Source organism: Vidua macroura, chromosome 21, assembly GCF_024509145.1.
Source record: "Vidua macroura isolate BioBank_ID:100142 chromosome 21, ASM2450914v1, whole genome shotgun sequence".
NCBI classification, from domain to species: Eukaryota; Metazoa; Chordata; class Aves; order Passeriformes; family Viduidae; genus Vidua; species Vidua macroura.
Genome location: NC_071591.1, coordinates 2,213,112 through 2,233,555, shown reverse-complemented (window position 1 = coordinate 2,233,555; position 20,444 = coordinate 2,213,112). Strand labels below are relative to the sequence as shown.

Sequence of the window (20,444 nt, the reverse complement as noted above, 5' to 3'; positions counted from 1 at the left end):
TGCAAAGTAACATTTGTTTTAATCCACCTAAGTTACAGGAGACGTTGATTCAGTTGGCTGTGTCTTAAAACACAAATAATGAAAGGCAGAAATATAATTGAAGAGTTTTGTTTGTTTTTGTTTGGTGTTTTTTTTTTTTAACAAGAAAGTAGAGCATAAAACCAGCATCAGTTACTATCAGGAATGGAAATGCAGGAATTAAAAAAAAAAGAGTACAAAAGGAAAAGCTAAGGAATGAAGTTTCTTTCACAGAGAGCTTACAAAGAGGCTGCATATATTTATGTTCTGATAAGACTTGGGTTTAATGACAAGACAGTGCTTTTCATGTTTGTTTTTGCAATCAATCCACTTCTTTTGACTTCCAATGTCTTTGCACTGTTCTGTGTTATTCTCTCATGGAAGCTTAAAAATCATATTTGAGCACTACTCTGCTGTAATAACAGATTACAAATTATTACCAGCTTGCTATAAAATACATGCCAAGATAATTTTTCATGGTAACTATTAATGAGTGTTCAGTCAAAAAGAATTAATAAATAGGTGAGGATTTTTCTTCTTTTCAACAGGATTTGATCTGGATTTTTAATTTAAAAACTGTCCAAGAGAATTAACAGCCACTGATGAGGAGATCTTCAGCAAAATCATCCATTGTGTTCAGAAACTCCTGACAGGATGTACAGGCTGTATTTGAAGGCCACCACTCAATCCAAGTGCTGGAGTCCAAAGGGTACTGGAATCTAAGAAAACAACAGAAAATGATCATTTGCTGCTAAGATTTGGGAAGGAAAAGGAAACAGAAAAAATATTACAAATGGAAGTGCTTGCTCTGTGTTCATAATCCTGCTTTAATGTCCACATCTGATACCACATTGTGTGACTGCTGGTTGAATACTTTCCAAATTAAATCAGTTCTGTACCTCACAAGAATTATTACATACAAACACTTTAAGATTAAATCTCAGCATATCCTCGTGGTAAATGACTTACTTGAAACTGTAACCAATGCTTATCTTTAAGGCTTCTTTTCCCATGATCAAATACTGCTCTCCTGGGTTCAATTCAACTTCTGTGCAAGTCTTCTTTTTAACAAAGGTTATTTCATTATTTTTTTGAGCAAAAGCCTGCCCTGAAGTAAAAAAAAAAAAAAAAAAACAAACCCACAACAAAAAAATAATAAAGAATTGGACAATTACATAGAAAGAATTTCCAGTAATTCATATATTAGATAGAAAACACTAAAATGTTCTACAGTACTGCACAGCCAGGGGATCTCTTTGCCACTGTTCTATAACAGGAAAATTTAATTATATAAAACATATCTCTTGTAAAAGGTTTTTCAATTAAATCTGAATGGTAAATAAGCCTTGTGCACATTGAATAATTTTATATTATAGTAATTTTAAGGAAATATGGGATGCTTAAACTCAGAGGACAAAGGAGTGAACATCAGCTTCAGTTCCACAGGCCCTATGAGCAACAGGTGAGTGCCCAAGAGCATTCCAACTCCTTTCTCCCAGGAGCAGAAACATGGAACTCACCCCTTTTATAGAGGTCCAGAAGATTTGCAGAGTACTTCACAAAAAACCCCTCCTCACTGCGAGATAAGATGCTCACTTTATAAACTGCAGAACGACACAAAGCAGAACCTGGTTATTCCTTGTTCCTGCCGTGCATCCTGAATGTCTTAGAGATGCTCAGAAGGAGAATTTTGTGTCCCTTGACAACACTGATTTCTGGGAATGCAATGGTTATAGGGGCAGAAAGCACTGGGAAGTCCTACCCACACCCAATCTGAGAGAAGCTGTGGGTAGAACTCACTTTTCTCTGCATTACTCCATGCCACTGGCAACCACACAGAACTTCTAACCACCACAGCTGTAATTTGAACAAGATGTTCTGCAGCAGCAGCAGACAGAGCAAACAGCCATTTGAGAGCAGGGAAAGAGGCAGTGAAAGCCCCATTACCATAAGCAGTGTCCCCCTGGCAGGCAGCCTCTCTCCTGCTCTCAGCACTTATCGACCGGCCGAGTCTCTCCTGGACTTTACCACACTCAGCTACGAGGAGAAAGGGAAAGGCAGAGGTAAGAGAATGCCAGCACATGTCCCCAAAGGAAACATGGATTTCCATCATCCTGCATGGGCAAATTAACTGAGCAACACCATAAGTATGAGATTGCATGCTGGAACAGTGAATATTTAAAATACAAAATAATGCCCTGGAACACCAGGCTTAATCTAGTCAGACTTCCATGATCACACTGCACAGAGCTTTAAATTTCTTTTTAATGTAAAATTTGGAGGGGAAACAGCTGTGTTCTTATGAGGACTTTTTCCTTATCTTCAACGTAGTTTTGTTCAAAGCACTACACTTCATTTTCCCACCAAGTAAAATGAAAAAACATTTTCAAATAAAGCTTACCTTCCATGCATTTGCATTCATCTCCTTCACACAATCTCACGAGTTTTTCATTTCCATAGGGGTTATAAAGTATGGTGCATCTTTTGTCTAGAAATAAAAAATACATGTAAAAAAAATCAAAGTCTAAGACGTCAACACTGAAACTTGGTGAGGCAAAAGTCACCTGAGCTTCAAATAAAATGGAGTAAAAAAATCTGTTAATCTATTAATTCTTTGGGAGGAATACAGAGCTAAAAGGCAGACAAGGATGTGAAGAGCTGGAACAAATACCTGGTGCATGATATTCATACACAGTGAAGGTGGCAGGGTTCAGCATTCCAACCCGGAAAAGCTCACTGATCCTGAAGCCAACACACAGGAACTTGTGAGCTGGCACCTGTTTGAGAGAGACATGAATTAAGGAGCTCTAAAGGAGGCAAAATGATTCCAAAGAGTAAAAGCAGTGCTTACAGTCAGGGAAGGGGTAACATACAGAGTCTATCTGCAGAAGAACATGCCCATCTTTTATCTCATAATCTGCTATCAGCTGATCAACTCCACTCGCCAGCTGCAGGGCACAGAAAAAGATGAAGAACAGTAAATATTACAGCTCTGTCACATAAAGCCAGTAAGGGCAAAACCATTCTTGAATACTTGCAGTAGATAAATCCTCTGGATTGGCTTCCACTCCACTGACCAGCCCTATGTCCATCACAGCATGAGCAGAGCCTGACCGGGGCTCCCTCGCACTGGGCCTGTACCTGAGTTAGATTAAAGCCAGTATTAGTTAGTTAGTTAATGATAACTGAAATGAAACAGACCTATTTGAATGTGATCCCAGAAAAACCTGAGGAAAATTCTGTCAACATTTAGGCCACAGTCAACTCGTAATGAAGCAAAACAGTCCAGATGGATCCATCCAGACTGATGCCAATACCACGCACGAAGAAGTTTTCAATGCTTATGTTCCAGGAGAGCCCAAATATAACTTGAAGACTCCTCCCCACAGAGATCATGACCTCTGGCTCTAATTCTGTTTACACATGTACGTAACAGTGAAGAAACAGAAAGAAAAGATCAGGAGAGCTGGTGGAATCATTGATAACCAACCCCTCACTGCACTTACTTTGCACAAGCCTCCAGGCGCCCCAGGGGTTCCCCATCTCCTTTTATGCGACCTGTTCGTGGCAAGTGGAGCCAAAGAAGTTCAGAACTCCCCAGAAGCAGCAGCCCAAAACTCTCACAAACTCTCACAAAGCATTTTCAGAGTTGGAAGGTAATTCTTTACATTGTTTTGGTGGCTGTTTTTATAGGAATTCATTATCTAGCCACAAACAAATTATATTTACCTATTGGTAATACAGGTGAAGTGACAGCTTTAAGGTTTAATGTAGTTTATTGTGTGCTTATATTATTTAAACTCAGAATTTGGTTCTGTCCCCTGTTGTAATTGGACTAAAACTCTCAGTACTTTGTAGAACTCACTGTAACCTCTCCCACTGCTCATCATATTTCTTTCTTCTCACTCCTCCACCTGTAAAAACTCTTCCATAAATGACTAAAAATGAACCTAACAGAGATATTAAAGTAAATATTAATTCTATTCACAAAAAAAGGCAGTAATTTCAAACAGGTCTAAAAAAGCTTTTAGCAATTTCTTTTACAGTTTTGCATTTAGAAAGTGGCAGAATTTATTTCTTTCTTAGTAAAAAACACTCATAAAAGACTCAGGATTTTTTCCCCTCCCTCCCTTGGACTGATCTGAGTAGCAACATTTTAAATTATATTAACCCTTTACCATCATCTCTCTTGGGAACAATCTTCAGTTCAAAGTTACAGGTCTCTTCAGAAGTACCAATGGTGTTATACACTGTCCTCACCTGCACACACACAAATAAATCAGACAAGACAGAAGCAGCATTAAACAATCCTCAAAACTGGCATAAACCAGTAAAAACTCACACTGGGAAGGATAGAAAGAAGTCTGGTTTATTGGTAATATAAAAATACCAGCAAAGCTGAGCCAAAAAATTATTAGCATAGAAAGAAATGGGGAGTTCTTGAGCAAAACCACAGCATATTAAGAAATGAGAAATTGCATTTTAAAAACCTGGTTGCACACTTACATTTACTGTAGCTATGCCAGTGCTGCTGCCGGTGCTTACATACAGATCATCTTGCAAAGGTGCCTAAAGAATTGGGGAGGAACAAGAAGTTACACATTAATAATAGAGATTAGCAACAACTAGCAACAATTCAGGCCAGCTGATCTGCTTGTCTTGCTTACATTTCAAATACGTAACAGATTCTGCAGAATTATTAAATTTAAATGAATATTCAAATATATCAAATACAACATATAAACAAAGCCCTTAAACATTTTCTATACCAAATTATTACCAGCTTGTTATAAGAAAAAAAAAAAGCTATTTAGTACCTATTTCAAAGCTCAAATAATAATTTACCAAGATGCTAAGAATTCTGGTTTCCCTTTTTAAAGCAATATTATTCACTCACTGCCATAATTCTTCCCACGAAATTGTCTTCTGTCAGTTTAAATAAGTTTAGGGGTCCACCATTTTTGTAGGATATTTTAACATCCATGTCCAAATGCATCCGTTTGACAAGAAGGGAATATTCAGTCAGGGCCTCAAGGGCATTGATAGTGTCCTGTCAGAAATCAATCATAAAGAATTAACTCCAGAGATTCTATTTATAAAATTTCAGTTTATTTTAATTAAGAGAAATCAGATTTCCCAGAGACCAAAAATACCATGCCAATGGAGCCATTTGATACTAATCCCATACACAGGACTCTGATGTTGGCAGTGTGGTCATTTAATTGAATTATCCTCTTCAAATGTTGCTATCACAGAATCGTGGAATGGTTTGGGTTGGAAGGGACCTTAAAGCCCCTCTCATTCCAGGGACACCTCCCACCAGACCAGGTTGCTCCAAGCTCCATCCAGCCTGGCCTTGAATGTCCAGGGATGGAAAAAAAAATGTTTGGTACTTGAAGAATGAGGACAAAATACATAAAAGCACACCTGAGTTGAATAAAATCCTCCCCCATGTCTCTGTTCTTCAGAGAGCCATTTGATGATGGGCTTGGCATAGTTTGCATCCCCTCTTAGCAAAGTAGTGAGCAAGGCATAGGCTGTGGTTTCCACCATTTGTGCAGTGACAGAGCTGGGCGTTGGCTGGTCTTGTGCCTTAAAAGCATCTTTCCAAAACCTGTAGATGGGGGGGTCACCTGCAGGAGGAGAAGAGGGCTCAGGTGCAAGCCCAGCAGCTGCTCTGCTACAGCAGGCGAGGCACTGGGCCAGGAGATGGGCAGGAGCTCACCCTGTACCTACCAGGGATGGAAACCCTCCCCTCCTACGCTGAAAACCTGACGTTTGCAAAGTGCTGAGAACAGATGTGATGCTGATGGGGGACAGGGCTGGCCAGGGGCAGTGGGAATAGAGCAGTACCTGTGACAAAGGCCTCTCTCTTCAGGGCAGAGAAGGCGGCCCGTGCCGCGTGCTGGTTGGGGTCCAGCAGGGCCAGCGCGTAGGCGGTGATGGCCACCGTGAAGGGGCTCTGGGCCAGCTGCACGTTCTGCACCAAATAATCCCCTGCTCTGCTCCTGGCATCGTGGATTTTCTGAAAACATGGACAGCTTACAGCTCACACCCACCACACTGACCCTAAAGAAGCACGGCTTCTCTGTCAGGACTATACAGACACAGAAAGTCTTCTACAACAGCTTATAACAAACCTGGAAGTTCCTCGTTGTTCTTTTGCTGGCTTTGAAAGACAAAGACTAACAAAGCAAATAAATCTGCAAAACTGAAAAAAACTCGTGATTTTTTTTAAAACAAATGTTAAAAGAAAAGGGAAGAAATTAGAAGCTCAGAGCACGCCTGCTGGCAGAAATAAAAATAATGTTTACCTGAGTAGGACATATTTTCATTGACTTGTCAATTCCAATAATAGAAAATGCTGTGAGATACAAAGATTTTTCTTTTGCTTCTCGAGGTAATGTACCCTACAAAAATCAAATAATAAAAATAATGAAATAGAAATAAAAGTTCATTTAAATAAATAGAACTTCTCAGTGTTAAGTTGTGGAAACAAATAGAAATTCCTGTAAAAACTATCAGTTTAGTTAAACTTGAAAATACATTGATTCTTTGGAAGGTAATAGCTCATTTGTAAAAAAGAAACCAAAATATATGAAGTTATTCATGAGCCAGGACTATTAGATTATGAAGTGAACCTAAACATTCTTTTTCTGAATATTAAGAAGTGGCAAGAAACTACTTTTTGTGGGAAAACAGAAAGGTCTGCCAGACTGTGCTGGGCTTTAAATGAATTTAGAATAAAGAGAAAAGTTGTCTTGAATGGGTGTTTTGATGAAATATAGCCTAAAATATGAAACACTTTATTTCCTGGTACCTTCAGCTTTTACTGCCTAAGCACAGAAAAGGTTTGGGTTTCGTACCTGTAGTTTCACTGGTTGGTAGTCGGAAAATTCATTGAATGACCCATCTGACATCTGACAGTTGTCAATCAGCCACAGAAGGGAATCACAAACAGACTTTTGATCAAGGTCAATGTATTTATTCACTTGTCCAAGGATCCTTAAAGCAAAAGCTGTCAACCTGCCAAGGGAAGCAAAGAGGTCCTGCTTGTTTAGAGGGCACACACAAATTTACACTGCTTAGGATTCTGTATCCTACACACTGCCGTGGTTCAAAGGGATAATGAAGGTTAATTTTAAATTTAACTTAACAAATAGACAGTAACTACTGAAATAATATGAAACCAGGATAAATTTCTGTGTTTCAGGGTATGAACTCATTACATCCCAAATCCATCTTGGTTGTCGTGGTGTGAATTATGGACACAAAGAAAAGGTTTGGCAAGTGAAAGCAAGGAATCAAAAGATATTATTCAGAGTTGTAAACATTGATTAAATCTACCATCACACTCTTGTCTGGTGCTTACTGAAAATATGAAAGCAAAGGAGTGAAATAAGGCTTTTTGCAGCCCAAACCCCTTTCAGCTCACCATGTGCTAGCTTGCCCATTCCTCCACATGCTGTAGGAGCAGTCAGCATTCCTGAAGGACGAGATGCTCACAATTCCTGAGGGATACATCAGGCACAAGGAACGCTATGAGAATCGTATTTGCTCCCTCAGATGTATCACCCTTCTCACTCAGCAAAGGACCTCTGCAACCCTGAAGCAAGAGAAGCAGCAGAGTTTCCTACCTTCTTTCATCTTCCTCCTCATCTGAGTCCTGGAGCTCAGGGTCCTCGGGCCCAGTAAATGCCAATTATCCGACTCCTCCAGGTAGCGGAACACGTAGAACACCGGGGCAATGCTCATCAGCTCGGCCTCTGCACTGCCCCTGGGCAGGCTGCTCAGCATCTGCAGGCCCTTGGGGCTCAGCACTGTGGCAATCACTTCACCCATAAGATGTCCTGTGCAAGGGAAAACCCCAAAACTGATTGCAACAACAGGTCGTGAAAGCGAAGCCAAGGGCAGAGTCTGTCAGCAGCCATTCTTTGGGAAGTGTTTAAATTTCTACACTAAAGGGGACTTGCAAAGCTTTCTCTCAAAAGGAAAAGAATAAATCAGATGAATTTAATACAAAATAGGAGGAAAGGTACACATGCAGTGCACTAAAAGTTCCTATTTACCTTTTACACTGACACTTCTGTCGATTTGTGTCTTAGGGACCAGATTTAGTGGGACTTTGTATCGAAACTCTTGTCGTCTCTTGATTGAACCTGAAATTGAAGATGTGTATACATATATATAAAATGCTGCACAATCTAAATCAACAGATGATTCAGCTGCAATTGACAGATTGAAAGTTACAACTGAGAATTCAGCAACCAAAATGTGAAAACCAGAAATATTCCCAAAAGCAGAGGCAAACAACATCAAGCTTTGAAAAGGAACAGGTGAAAACTCTTAATCTTTCTTTCGTTACCAAAAAAAAACCAAACTGATCTGGACCTAAACTTTGTGGTTTCTTTGGTTAAATGGGAACATATTCTATTCCCTTTAATAAAGCTGAGGAAAGTTTACAATCACATCACACTGAAAGATACATCTGAATTTCCCTTAAGAAATTAATCCAAGTTCCCTTAAGCCAAGGCAGGAAATCCTTGGGAAAGGACTTATTTACAAGATCTCAGGAAGGAGAAACTCCAAGTTTTTCACATTATGAAAAACTTGATTATCAAGAATCAAGACCAGGAAAAAAATAACACAAAGACACATCATCAATTTTCTTACCATAAACACCCTGTGGATCCAAAGTGAAACCTGCATGGAGTTCTTTCCTAATGCCTTCTGGCTGGGATCATTATGAGGGAAGAGGTAGAAAATGGAAACTTTTTTAAAATCAAATATATTAGTTGAAACAACAGGTTAAACCCACAGTATTTTTGTCTTCTTTTTCTGTAGCTGAGTTTGACTTAACTCTTGTACACATGAATTTTAGTGTTCTAGCTCATACAATTCTTGAGAAAATGTAACAAAATATTTAAATTAAACCTTAGGAAAGGAAAAAATCGTGGTTCAGTGAAAATCAAAACCAAACAACTTAGAATAAAGTATTCTCCCTTGCTTACAAAGTTCTAATCTATTTTTTTTATTCATGTAATCTTTCCGTTCTTATAATCAAGGTTTAAAAATGCATGTGCTCAAATACTCATTCATTTTTCCACTGCACACACCTCAATGAATTCAAAAACATTGTGTGATTTTAAAATAAAGCAAAATTTCTATATTGACTCAATTGAACCCAATTTGAAATTCAAAAATGCTAAAAAAAAAAAGATTTTTTTTTTCCTTACCACGACACGTAGAGTTTTAACTACAATCTCACTGTTCCTGAGGGTCAGCAATGTAAAATTGACAGTGTGGAGACCCAGTTCCAGCGGGAGGATCCGGAATGTAACTGCTGAGGAAGAACCAGCATCCAGAGTCTTCAATTTACAGCTCTGCATCCTCGATCCTGCACTTGCAGAATCTCCAAAGGTACAGACTCCATTCCCAGCTGCTATTTGAACACAGTACTGAAAGGTGGAGAGATTTCAATGTTTCATTTCCATGGCAGGTACGACACCAGAGAAACATCAAATCCTGTACTGAGCATTCTGTTACTGCAATGCTAATTCTGTTTGCAGTGCATAACACTGGCTTAAGGACTGAAGAAATCCCATCCAAGGATCTGTTTATCCTGGATACTCACAGGAAAAATGCTCCTTTAGTTTATTATGTCAGTGCTTCCACAGGGCTCATTAACACAAATTACCTTAATTGCAGAGGCTTTATGGTTATAAATGGATCCTTTTAACTCAATTTGCTCCCCTCGTACCACGGAGTAAGGAACATAAATGCTCAGGAAGATATCCTTCACAACTTGGATTTCCACAGGTGAAGCAACACAAATACCTGAGCGAATTAAAAACATGGAAGCAGAGTGTCTTATCCACCCATCTGATAAACAAGTTTGAAAAGGTCTTGACATACTTTAGTGATGATTTACGATTTTTCAGTGTGTACTTTGAACAGTCCAAGCTTTTTCAAAGTTCCCAGGTTTTTGCTTCCTGATCCAAGCTGCTCTCAACACTCCTCACACCCCAGCTGACATACCAGGTTCTTTGGTTTCTTCTTCCCAAAGAAATTCTCTGCTTGGATTACCAAATCTCCTGGAAAATCTCAAGTCCCTGACCTCCAGGTAGCAAGACAATGTAAAGTTGTCCAGGGAAGAGTTACTCAATATTTTTTCTTCTTCTTACTCTCTATGAGCCACTGTCACACAGAGGACAGGCTTTGTTTTCCCAGCCACTGACACAACATGACATGAAGTGATTTATTTTCCCTAAAAAACATATTTTTGTTTTCTTTTCCTGACTATCAACCAGGATATTGCAGGACCTACCTTTATCTGAAATGCCAACACCTTGTACTTCCCAGGTGGTCAGTGAATCAGGCAAGGTGACAGACAGAGTCTTGGATCTGTATTAAAAGTGTTTTTACATTTATCCATTACCAATCACCATCTGTTAAACAGCATAGCTCATCACCAGCAGCACTCTAAGAGAGACTCAGTGAAGCTCTGAGCCAGAAAAGAGTTCTGGATTTTGGTTGGAATAAACTTGGTTTTAGCTGATTTCACAGAAGCTGGTGTTTAGCAAGGTCCAAAGTGAAAGGAAAAGTGGCTCAACAATCTGGGCACCACACAGCACATGGAGCATGGAGAGGAACGTGGCAGCAATAGTTTGTTTGGATAAGACTCCATTTCAGCACACATCTCTGGTGTACCTGAAGGTGCCCAGTTTACCTCAGTTTCCCCACTTCCTGTCTATAAAGTTGATTTGAGAAAAGCAGTACCTTGAAGAAACTTGATGAACTTCCCATAACCAGCTCTCAGGGAAGTAGCTACGAACTTGTGCCTCATCCAGTTCCAAGAGAGCCTCAAAATCTGAAGAACATAAATGAAGCAAGTTAAAAAAAAAAACCCTGATACAAGAAAAAAGGTATCTGAATACCCTCAGTCAAAAATCTGTGTCAATCCCACCTCATCCATTTACACCTGTCCAATATCCTGATAGATCACCTTGTTAACAAGCAATTATAGGGAGATAATGGAAGACAAGGAATTTAACCTTCCCACAGATATTTCCTGAGGTGTTACCCAGGCTGTCTTGGGCCTGGGCAAAGGATTCAAATTTGGCATTCAAGTTTACTCTTAATAGTCTCTGATTGCTGTTCTGCTTGCTCTAAATGTGGGTGAGCAGAATAGAGAGATGAACACAACAAAGAACTGCTCTCCTGCCCCTCCTCAGGGATATATAACCAAAGCTTTGGGAGACTGGTACAATTCTGTCTGGAACAACCCTGACAGGTACCAGGGAGGGGTTAATAAGTTCCATCACCTCTCCACCCCCCTGTTCTGCTGGAGCAGGACACCCAGAGCTCTCACTCACGCATTCTGGCCAATATCAGGAGCTTATTTGGCTCTTCCAGCCGCAGCTTGTTGGCAAATTCACAGCAATCTGTGAATGCAGAAATGCACTTCTGGCTCCTCCGAATCCTCTGAGCTCTCTCCCTGCAGGTCTCAGAGACTGGATAAGCTTTTACTCCAGCCCTGCAGCACTGCCGGGCTTCTGGATCTCGGTATTTGGCCACTGAAATAAAAATAAAACAGTTCACTTCCTTGAGATGAAGTTTTTATTTCCAAATGGATGTGATTTTTTTTTTTTCAAATAATGAATAGAACAATAGAAATATTTGAATAGTAGAAATATTTGAATAATAGAAATATTTGTAACACCTTCATTGAGTATCTTTTCCCTGAAGTCAGACCGTTTGGTTCTTAACACTTCATTGCAAGGTTCACCTGTACAGAAAAATAAAAAAGTACACACAACATGAACTTTTCTTGTAATAGCATTGTCCTCTTAAAAATAACTCGACAAAGTCACATTCCAAATGCATGAAACTTTTTCATGTTTGCTGTTTTAATTACATACAAGCATTTTCATTTTGATTACAGTAACTGTTCCACAAGATGTTATCCCCCCTCAAAAATCATCAGTATATGCATCCCCTTGAGTTCCAAGATAATAACTGAGAGTGACAATGGAACATTTCAGAAAATGCACAGTTCCATGCCTGGACCACAGGAATGTACCTGCTTCCTCTGAGTCATCAGCGTTTGCATTGGTGAGGAAGGTGAGCCCGGCCATCCTGAACACGGCGATGTTGTTCTGTCCTCCCCCAGCCCCACAGCCAAGGTCACTCTTCTCCAGCTGCAGCATGATCTGAGGAGAAACACACGTGCCATGCTACCAGAATGTCTTCAGAACACAGCCTGGAAAGGCTCTTTGTGAAACAAAGAACATACTCTCCATGGCTCCTTGAGCAAGGAGCTCTCCAACACTGCAACCTGTTTTTGGCCAGGTCTGTGGAGCTCTGATGAGAGAGGTCAGATCTGCCTTTAAAACCACAATTTACATTTACTGGAATTTGAGAGATTGCAAACTAGTTCTTTTAATAATTTTGAACTGTAGATTTAAACCAACAACTTTCACTCTGCCTTGAATTGCTCTTCTGCCCATTTTCAGGCTGGCTGAGTGCATGACACGTATCAGTTATTGAATGTGACATGAAACAAAGAGCAACTTGATTTGTTTTATGGCTGCTACCTCACCTTTTCCATTGCCCTCTTCCTTCTTCCTGTGACTCCATATATTGCCTTGTCAATAGATGACAAAGCAACAAAGGAATTGGACTGGGTTTTCATGGTGAGTGATACAACCTCTGCTGGCTTCAGGGTCTCTTTGCTTGACTGCAGCTTAATCTGTAAGTTAATAACAAAGATTGGTAATTTTGAAAGCACTTTGTTCTGAAATCAATCCAGCTGATGGCAGACACTTACTATAATCATTTAAGTGTTAAAGAACTTGTGTAAGTCCAAGATAAAATCTGACCATAAAACGAATGCACACTCACAAATTTCAGTGCCTGTTTTGCTACTCACATCAAGGCTATTCCCACATTTCTGTTCCACATTCAGCCAAACTGAATCAGCCACTAACTCTGCAGCTCCTTCTCCCATGACTATGTAGTAAACAATGAGACGTGCTGAAGGAACCATCTCTTGGGTTATCTGGAAAGTCAGATGTTCATATTCCAAATCCTTAATTCTCTCCTGAGTTCCAAAGCTCACTGTCTTCCCTTTTGATGTGATCTATAGTTTAAAAAAATGATGGACGATAAAAAAGTCAAATTTTATATTCAGTCTATTTTTCACATGTAATAATTATTTGAATTTATATCTTCCAATAAAAAGAAGTGCTGTCTCTGCACTTCTTATCCTTCATCTACATTTCACTTTCTGAAATAGCTCTTGAGACCAACACTACTTGTCCTAAATCCCAGTCAATGTCAGATAAGAATTTTTAAAAAAATAGACCATATAAATATAAAATTTAAACATGAGACTGTTATTTTTTGTTCCTATAAAGCTGACAGATTGTATCTGAAAGGAAGCAGTTGTCTGAGCTGCACATATTCTATGCTGAGGATAGTTCTTGATTGTTGAGGTTTTTCATCCATGACCATCCATATTAAATTGCAATTCAATATTTCATGCAGAAACAACTGTTACTCACCAAATAGCTGTAGTGATGTATTTTATCAATGTAGTGACTTTGTGGATATACATTAATATATATTACATCCCCCACTTCTAGGGTTTTGTGGTTTGAAGCCCAGTCAATATAGAGATAACTCTGACTCAGGGACGAATAAGCTTTTGCTTCATAGCTTTTACTTGCTTGGTTTTCATCTGAAAGATGTGGATCTGCAGTTTTTACCTGGAAAAATAATGAGATGTCTGAATAGTCTGAGTACAGAATTATTCCTAAGCAAACAAGCAATGACAACACTAAAATAATTCTGCAATATGTCGTTCAAAGGGATTAATAAAAGAGAAGCCACCTCAAGACCTTACCCTCAAAGAAATAATTTCACCCTTGAAGAAATAATGTAATGGAACAATTTGACTCACTTGAAACTCCAACATTTTGCTGTTTGGTGGGATATTAACAACAAACAAAGCAGTTCCATCACTGATGCTTGTTTTTCTTTTCCCAGATTCTGAACCCTCTGATATCAACCAGGTCTCATCCATTTGCTCACTTAAGGACTTGGCAGTGACAGTTACAGGGACATTCCCAACAAAGTCATCCATGGTGTCTTTCACCTGCACCTGTTCATGAGGACAAAGAAATGGTGACATTTTTCAGGAAGAGGCTTCCAAGCTGCTCAGCTGCTTCTACAACAGGAATTCTACAAATGTACAAGTCAGTGGAAATGAAAGTGTGTTTATCAGACACAGAGTGATACAGAGAGAAAATGACAAAGCTTGTGCATGATGGGGTTTATGTTCAATGTGCAACCCCCTGCTCCTGGGAACTGACCTTAATGAAGAAGGGAAGTCCAGGCTTCACAAAGAGAGGAGTGGCAATCAAACTCAGCTTGTAAGGAGAGACAGCAAACCTGACTCCAGTGAACTCCACCTCTCCACTGAGGCCACCTGACAAAACACAGCACCCCGTGGAACAAACAGCCAAAAATAAGTTTAACCCCTAACCATTTCTGCAGTGAGAACGGGCTGTTCTTCCTTACAAGTTTTTGGAAGAAGAACTGAATATTAAAGAAAGTCTGATATTAGGGAATTTAGCCTTATAATTTCCTTTCTAGTTCTGTTCACACTTGCAGAAGTGTTAAGAAAAATTTCAATTAAAGAGCAACTTACCCATAGACTCCAACACTGATGCCACAATATATAAATATGAGCCATCCAGTGCTTCCAGACTGTCAAAGCCTATAGAACTTGCTGCTCTCTTACTGTTAAAATTGATCTCAGCAACTCCATTTTCAATCTGGAAATGAAATAGAAATCATCACTTTATAGTCAATAATTCAGAAATAATACACAGACCATATGTAGATTCAGTGTGTTTCTGTTCACTGTCTATTTTCAGAGGAAATCAAAGGGTGGAGATGTCTAAATAAAGAATTCTTTATTCCCTAAAATTATTTTAAATTAATCAACCAGTGGCACGTATTGCAAAGATTGTGTGCAGGCTCAGCAAGAGGTGGGGATAACACAGAGATATCTTCACTAAATGAGGGAAGGGGACAATTAGTGTAGAACAGACTCCCCAGAATAAATCAGTATCATTTTGATCTGCTTGTCTCCATTTGATTTCAGTTCTTCTGTAATAGGTAGCACTGAAATGATTTCATAGAAATCTTAATCACACAGTTTGGCCAAGAGAGTAATTGCAGCAGATTGAAATGCCATTGTCTCAGATGCTGCCTCTGAATTTCATTTCCAAATGCATTTCTCTGCCCCTGATGACAGCCTTACACAGGAAAAGCCCACACTGATGAGCTGTGGATGCAAATTACAACTTGAGGCCCATTCTCACCAAATTTAATGGAAAAACTTCAGTGGGATTGGATCAGTCCTGAGTTATGCATGTGAATTCTACACAAACTCGATTTGCTGCTTCTTACCCTTGTTACATGCATTGCCTGAGGCATCATTCTTTTCTCACTTTCTTCAATTATTCCAAAACGAAGAAAAACATCAGCACTGGGAAGCTTTTTGTTGGAAAAATAGCTGAGAATAAAACAATATAAATGCTTTTCAGATTACTTTAATGGCTGCAACAAAGCATTTGTTTTTGAGGAAGACCAATTGCCTAGGGAAGAGATGGAAAACAAATGTCTGTGTATTTTAAACAATTCTGTTGAAAAAGAATCACTTTGAGAGAATTTTAAGAAGGGTCACTTAGATTTCTTACACAGCAGAAATGATTTTGATGAAAGAACTTCTCGAGGAAAGGAAAGAGGAAAAGTCTGGACTCAGAGAATCATTCCTCAGGTAAAAGAAGAGGAGATACAGAATATTCAGGATTCCCAGCCCAATTTCCTCACCTAGCTTTCACAACAATCCTGAAGTTCTCAAATTTATCTGAACTAATGAAGTTACTCTCTGGCTCGATGGTGATGGAAAAGCTTGGCATTGCTGCAAATTGAGTAGAAAAAAATGTCACTTTGGGGGTGCTTTACCCATGAAGCCACAGGTGCTGAGCCACTGAAGAATCATGACCATTTCAAGGGGTTTGAAACACTAAAAATGCAGGTTCACAGCATGGGCACACCTTACCATATTCCTTAACTTCAAATTTTGCCACAGCTGAGGTCACAAAATCCTTCTTGTACTTGGCTTTAATCTTCCAAACTCCATATCTATGAAATATCAACGACCAAACAGTTTTTAAGATGAAAATTAATTATAATAATGGTAATAATTTCTTAGAGAGGAAAACTCTGCACCAGATTTTTGCAGGTGTTCAGGGCCTGCTTTGAGCAGATTCCCTTTGACACATCACTAATTATTTGACACTTACTTTAAAGCACTGAAATCAGTTATAAACCAGTTTCTCAAGCCCCTGCTATCATCCTTCTGCCATCTCAGCAATGCTTCAGCACCCTCTCAAGACTAAAATGAGAACTGAAGAGATATTTTTTTTTTAACTGCTGCTGTTCCTGGGAAAATGCTGGTGATTTGTATGAAACACATTTGAAATATGAAATCCCCATGTCTTTGTCACTGTTTGTATCTCGACAGTAGAAAGCTTTAATTGTCATTAATGTTCTTTTTTAATTGAGCATGAAAAAACTGCCCCCCACTGTTCTTTAAGGAGAATACTCTGCCACAAGGTCCCTGTTTATATCATGATTCCACCCTATGTGAAATATTAGAAATCTCCAAGTTTCAGGTCATGCCCACCATGCAAAAACAATCTATGACAGCACTATAAAAAAGCATTATAATGTTAATAATTCACCAAAAAACATTAAATAAATCTACTTAGGATTAGGAGGAATCTTGAAGTCAGGAAAAGAAACTATTCCAGTAAAATCATTTTCTTCCAAAATATCCACTTCTAGTCCTTCAGGATCCTTGAAATGATAAGAGGACAGAATGAGCAGTTACAGATTGTTCTTATCAAAAGGGGAATCTTCATCCTTCAGAGGGGTTTCAGAGGCAGCCTGGCCATTAAATATTTTTCTTAAGAGCTTCAAAGCATAAAACCACAAATATTTGTAGAAAAACTCAAGACTGAGTTTCTGATAAAATACTTTACTTTAGTTCCACCAAGTAAAAGCTATGCTTAAAATAGCTAAAAAATTACTGTAATAACAAGCCAATTGCTAAAGGCTAAAAAATACAGTAGATACTGATTCTTTTTATATCTTAAATGAAACAAACAGTGTAAAGCCTATATATTATTAAAGTCCCCTCAAAAATCCTTTTTTTCAGATATTAAAGATAATTTTTTTTTTCCTATTCTGGAACAACTTCAGATCTGGGACTCGAAAACCTCTATCCAACTTTGCAAAGTCAATTTTAAATCTTTTAAAAGATGTCTGGCTACCTGCAAAAACATCTAAGAGTTTTATTAAACATTGATTACAATACTGACTTCCCATGTACCTACCTATCTTTATTTGTTATTAGAGCTACAAATATTCATATTAAATTCAATTACAACTCACCACAAAAGTCAGGACAGTCTCTCTCCGAGCTGGCTGCAGTTCTTCATTCAGAGAGTAAACTCTGACTTTCACTGTAAGAATTACAGCAATAAATCTCAAAATAAAAACAACCAAACAATTTACTGATATTTTTAACAAATTCCCAGGAATATTTTTCACTCTTTGTGCCACAAATTAGTCATTTACGGTGAGGAGGGCAGGGAGAAGTGATTAACTTTTCCAGTATTATCAAATAATTCAAAGTATTGTTCTGCTGATAAAAAAATTAAAGAACAGCTGATGGCAATGCAACACAACCAAGAACTCAAAGAACAATTAAATCCTAATTCCCTAGCAGAGTCAGCAGACTTTTGAAATTAAATACCAGCCAAGAGAAATAAGCATTATTTACCTGACTGATCAGGAGTATAAACTGGTTTGTCTGTATGAATAAAAAGAAACCCATTCTCATAGGAAACAGGAATTTTTTTAAATCTTGTAAAATGTGGAGAAACAGCTTCCAAATACAAATACTTGTCTGAAGTATCTGTTCTTGTTAAATCTGCTGGTTGAACCTGGGGGAGATGAAATAAAGGTTTTTGAAGATTATTATAATATTTTTTATACATTTTTCCTACAGTATTTTTTGATAAAAAAAGTATCTGAAAAGCAATTACCACCCTGTCGTTGAGTATCATTAAATAAAAATATCAACACTCACAAGGATTTATTCTTGCTTACATGGTAGAGGATGGTTTGGAGTATTAAGCTATGGATATTCTGAAATTTTGCATTTTATTTATGCCCAGAACTAAACCAGCAAAGTTCAAAGCCCAGCAATGAGGTTACAACAGTAGAAATGATCAGATTTCCATTTATGCACACAATGAATCCTGGCCACAACAAAGCTGCTGCTGTGGTTGGTACTTTGATTTGATTCCCTCTATTTTTAAAGTTATGCAAGCATGGTAATGTTTCTAAACCAGTTTGATTCTATGTTTAACCTCAATATTGTTACATTGATTTTATTCAGCGCAATTTTAATTTCAGACCAAAAAATTGGGGCATTAGCCTTCCCTCCCCAGTTTAAACAACTGAAAACTTACTGACACTTAATCTTTTTTTTTTTAAGACTTATCACTAAATGTGATAATAAAAAGAGTGTAAGAAAGGTCTGAATTCCTTACTGTCAAAGTTGCAGCATCTTGGAATTTGTTGGCTGGGGTTAAGGAAATCCGAGCAGACGAATACACAACAAGCTTATCTGGGAAGCTTTTTAGGGCAATATTGACTGGAAATTCCTCCTCGTAGCCAAAAGCTTGAACTACAATTTTCTCAGAGGCCCCAGCTCGGATGATCTTTGGTGCTGTCAGGACATATCTGTACATGGAATATAAAACAATAACAGCGTAATGGAAATGGATTTCTTTCAAATTTCTTAACTCCCTTTGGAATTCAGTTACATGCACAGCGTTAGAGCAAACAGGATAATCAGGTTATTGCAAGACACTAATTAAAATCCTATTTGGATAGTGCCCTTTGTATTGGATCTACTAAAATTCTGGATTTATTTACCCAAAAGAGAGGACAACAATCGAGTAGCGTTTCCAGTAAACTCCGTATTTGCTTTTACTTACATTTTCTCTTGGCTAAAAGTCGTTCCAGAAAATAGCAAAAGAATAAAATATATTAAAATAGTCATTGTGTCTGGGACAAGAGCAAACCAGAGATGTTAATGAGGGTGGGTTAAACAGCCTCTGCTGTGGGCGAGCAGAAATGCCAACACATTTCACTCACAGTTAATAATTAATGGCAGATCATTCTTTACTAAAACATTATTGCCACTTCCTGAGGAAACCAGAACTGCTAAACTTAGTAGTTTTTTAATTTAGGATTTCAATTTTTAATATGTCCACAGCAATCCTGTGTCACTCCTCACTTTCTTTCTGACAACTGCATAATAAAATAATTTTCAGAGGTAGGAAAAACCCAACAAACAGAAAAAGAGATTCAGTTTGTCATTAGTAAAAAAAAATTTTTAAACTAAATTAGTTTAAATTAATTAAACTTATTTAATTAGTTTAATTAAATTAGTTTAAATTTGTGTCTGAAGCAAAAAAAAAGCATTTGAGTTATGTCAAACAATGTGTGGATGTGTTTAGACCAGCATTATTTCATTGTTGTTTTGAAATAACTTTTCCCTTACAGATTTCTTTTAGCCATTTGTATTCTGGATTATGCCAACTTTCTGACCACTTTCATGACAAATAAAACCTGCAATATGGAAATATTAGGGCAGAATATATCAACATGCACTATTTTAAACAGCATTTTGCAAAAAAAAAAAAAAAACCAACTAAAAAATTTGCAAAAAATCCCCCACAACCATTGACGACAAAACCTTTGCAGGCCTGATATCTGGGATAGCACCTCAACAAACAGGTTTATGTAAAGTTAAATAAAGTTGTGCAAGAATGCTGAAGTTTAAACAAATATCGCGGTCAACCTTTACGGGAAAAGCGTTTACAAAACTGTTTCTGATCGATATAAAGTGAAATTACAATAAGGTCAGCTTCTCACCAAATGTAATGCACTAGAAGAGAAGCAAAAATAGAATAAAAGCTTTTAAAATGTAAGATGCTTAACGTTACTAAAATGAGTGGCCAACATATGTATTATTAAATACCAGTAGGGCTGGTATGTAAATGAAAAGGCACAAATAGTGAAGAACGCCGGGAAATGCTTGAAAAGTCTAACAGTACTCTGAAATAGTGGTTTTTAAATCTAATTATGCTCCTTCCTTATATTTTTCAGAGACGCAGCCTACAGGTTTTTCAGCCCTGCATTTCACACTTAGTTACACAGATGCTGAACTAACACAGTCCAAGTGTTAAAAAGAGATTTATTTACACGCC

At 38.1% G+C, this 20,444-nt stretch overlaps 1 protein-coding gene across 1 annotated transcript; it reads right to left on the bottom strand.

The window, feature by feature from the left end:
• Positions 1 to 19,263, bottom strand: C5 (complement C5). Its single transcript, XM_053996698.1, has 41 exons — positions 19,167 to 19,263; positions 18,717 to 18,909; positions 17,942 to 18,104; positions 17,551 to 17,621; positions 16,862 to 16,953; positions 16,154 to 16,236; positions 15,922 to 16,012; positions 15,499 to 15,604; positions 14,732 to 14,858; positions 14,394 to 14,509; positions 13,982 to 14,182; positions 13,584 to 13,787; positions 12,950 to 13,159; positions 12,620 to 12,769; positions 12,101 to 12,230; positions 11,741 to 11,806; positions 11,394 to 11,594; positions 10,798 to 10,888; positions 10,346 to 10,422; positions 9,716 to 9,855; positions 9,255 to 9,476; positions 8,692 to 8,752; positions 8,088 to 8,177; positions 7,656 to 7,868; positions 7,454 to 7,529; positions 6,885 to 7,044; positions 6,333 to 6,428; positions 5,872 to 6,043; positions 5,446 to 5,651; positions 4,916 to 5,068; positions 4,525 to 4,587; positions 4,197 to 4,278; positions 3,525 to 3,576; positions 3,057 to 3,159; positions 2,892 to 2,966; positions 2,690 to 2,795; positions 2,420 to 2,506; positions 1,966 to 2,055; positions 1,539 to 1,622; positions 988 to 1,126; positions 1 to 737 (listed from the first exon to the last, which is right to left on the bottom strand). Exons 1-41 carry the CDS (start codon positions 19,229 to 19,231, stop codon positions 608 to 610), a joined length of 5,037 nt encoding a protein of 1,678 aa, XP_053852673.1. The 5' UTR covers positions 19,232 to 19,263; the 3' UTR covers positions 1 to 607.
• Positions 19,264 to 20,444: the final 1,181 nt, after the last annotated feature.

What these genes read in the sequence shown, in the direction of transcription:
- C5 (XM_053996698.1), bottom strand. Translation starts at nt 19,231, where the DNA reads ATGACTATTTTAATATATTTTATTCTTTTGCTATTTTCTGGAACGACT. An exon ending in TACATCACTACAGCTATTTG is followed by an intron (nt 13,160 to 13,583) that starts GTGAGTAACAGT and finishes TTTAAACTATAG; the next exon opens with ATCACATCAAAAGGGAAGAC. An exon ending in GTTCATCAAGTTTCTTCAAG is followed by an intron (nt 10,423 to 10,797) that starts GTACTGCTTTTC and finishes CTTTTAATACAG; the next exon opens with ATCCAAGACTCTGTCTGTCA.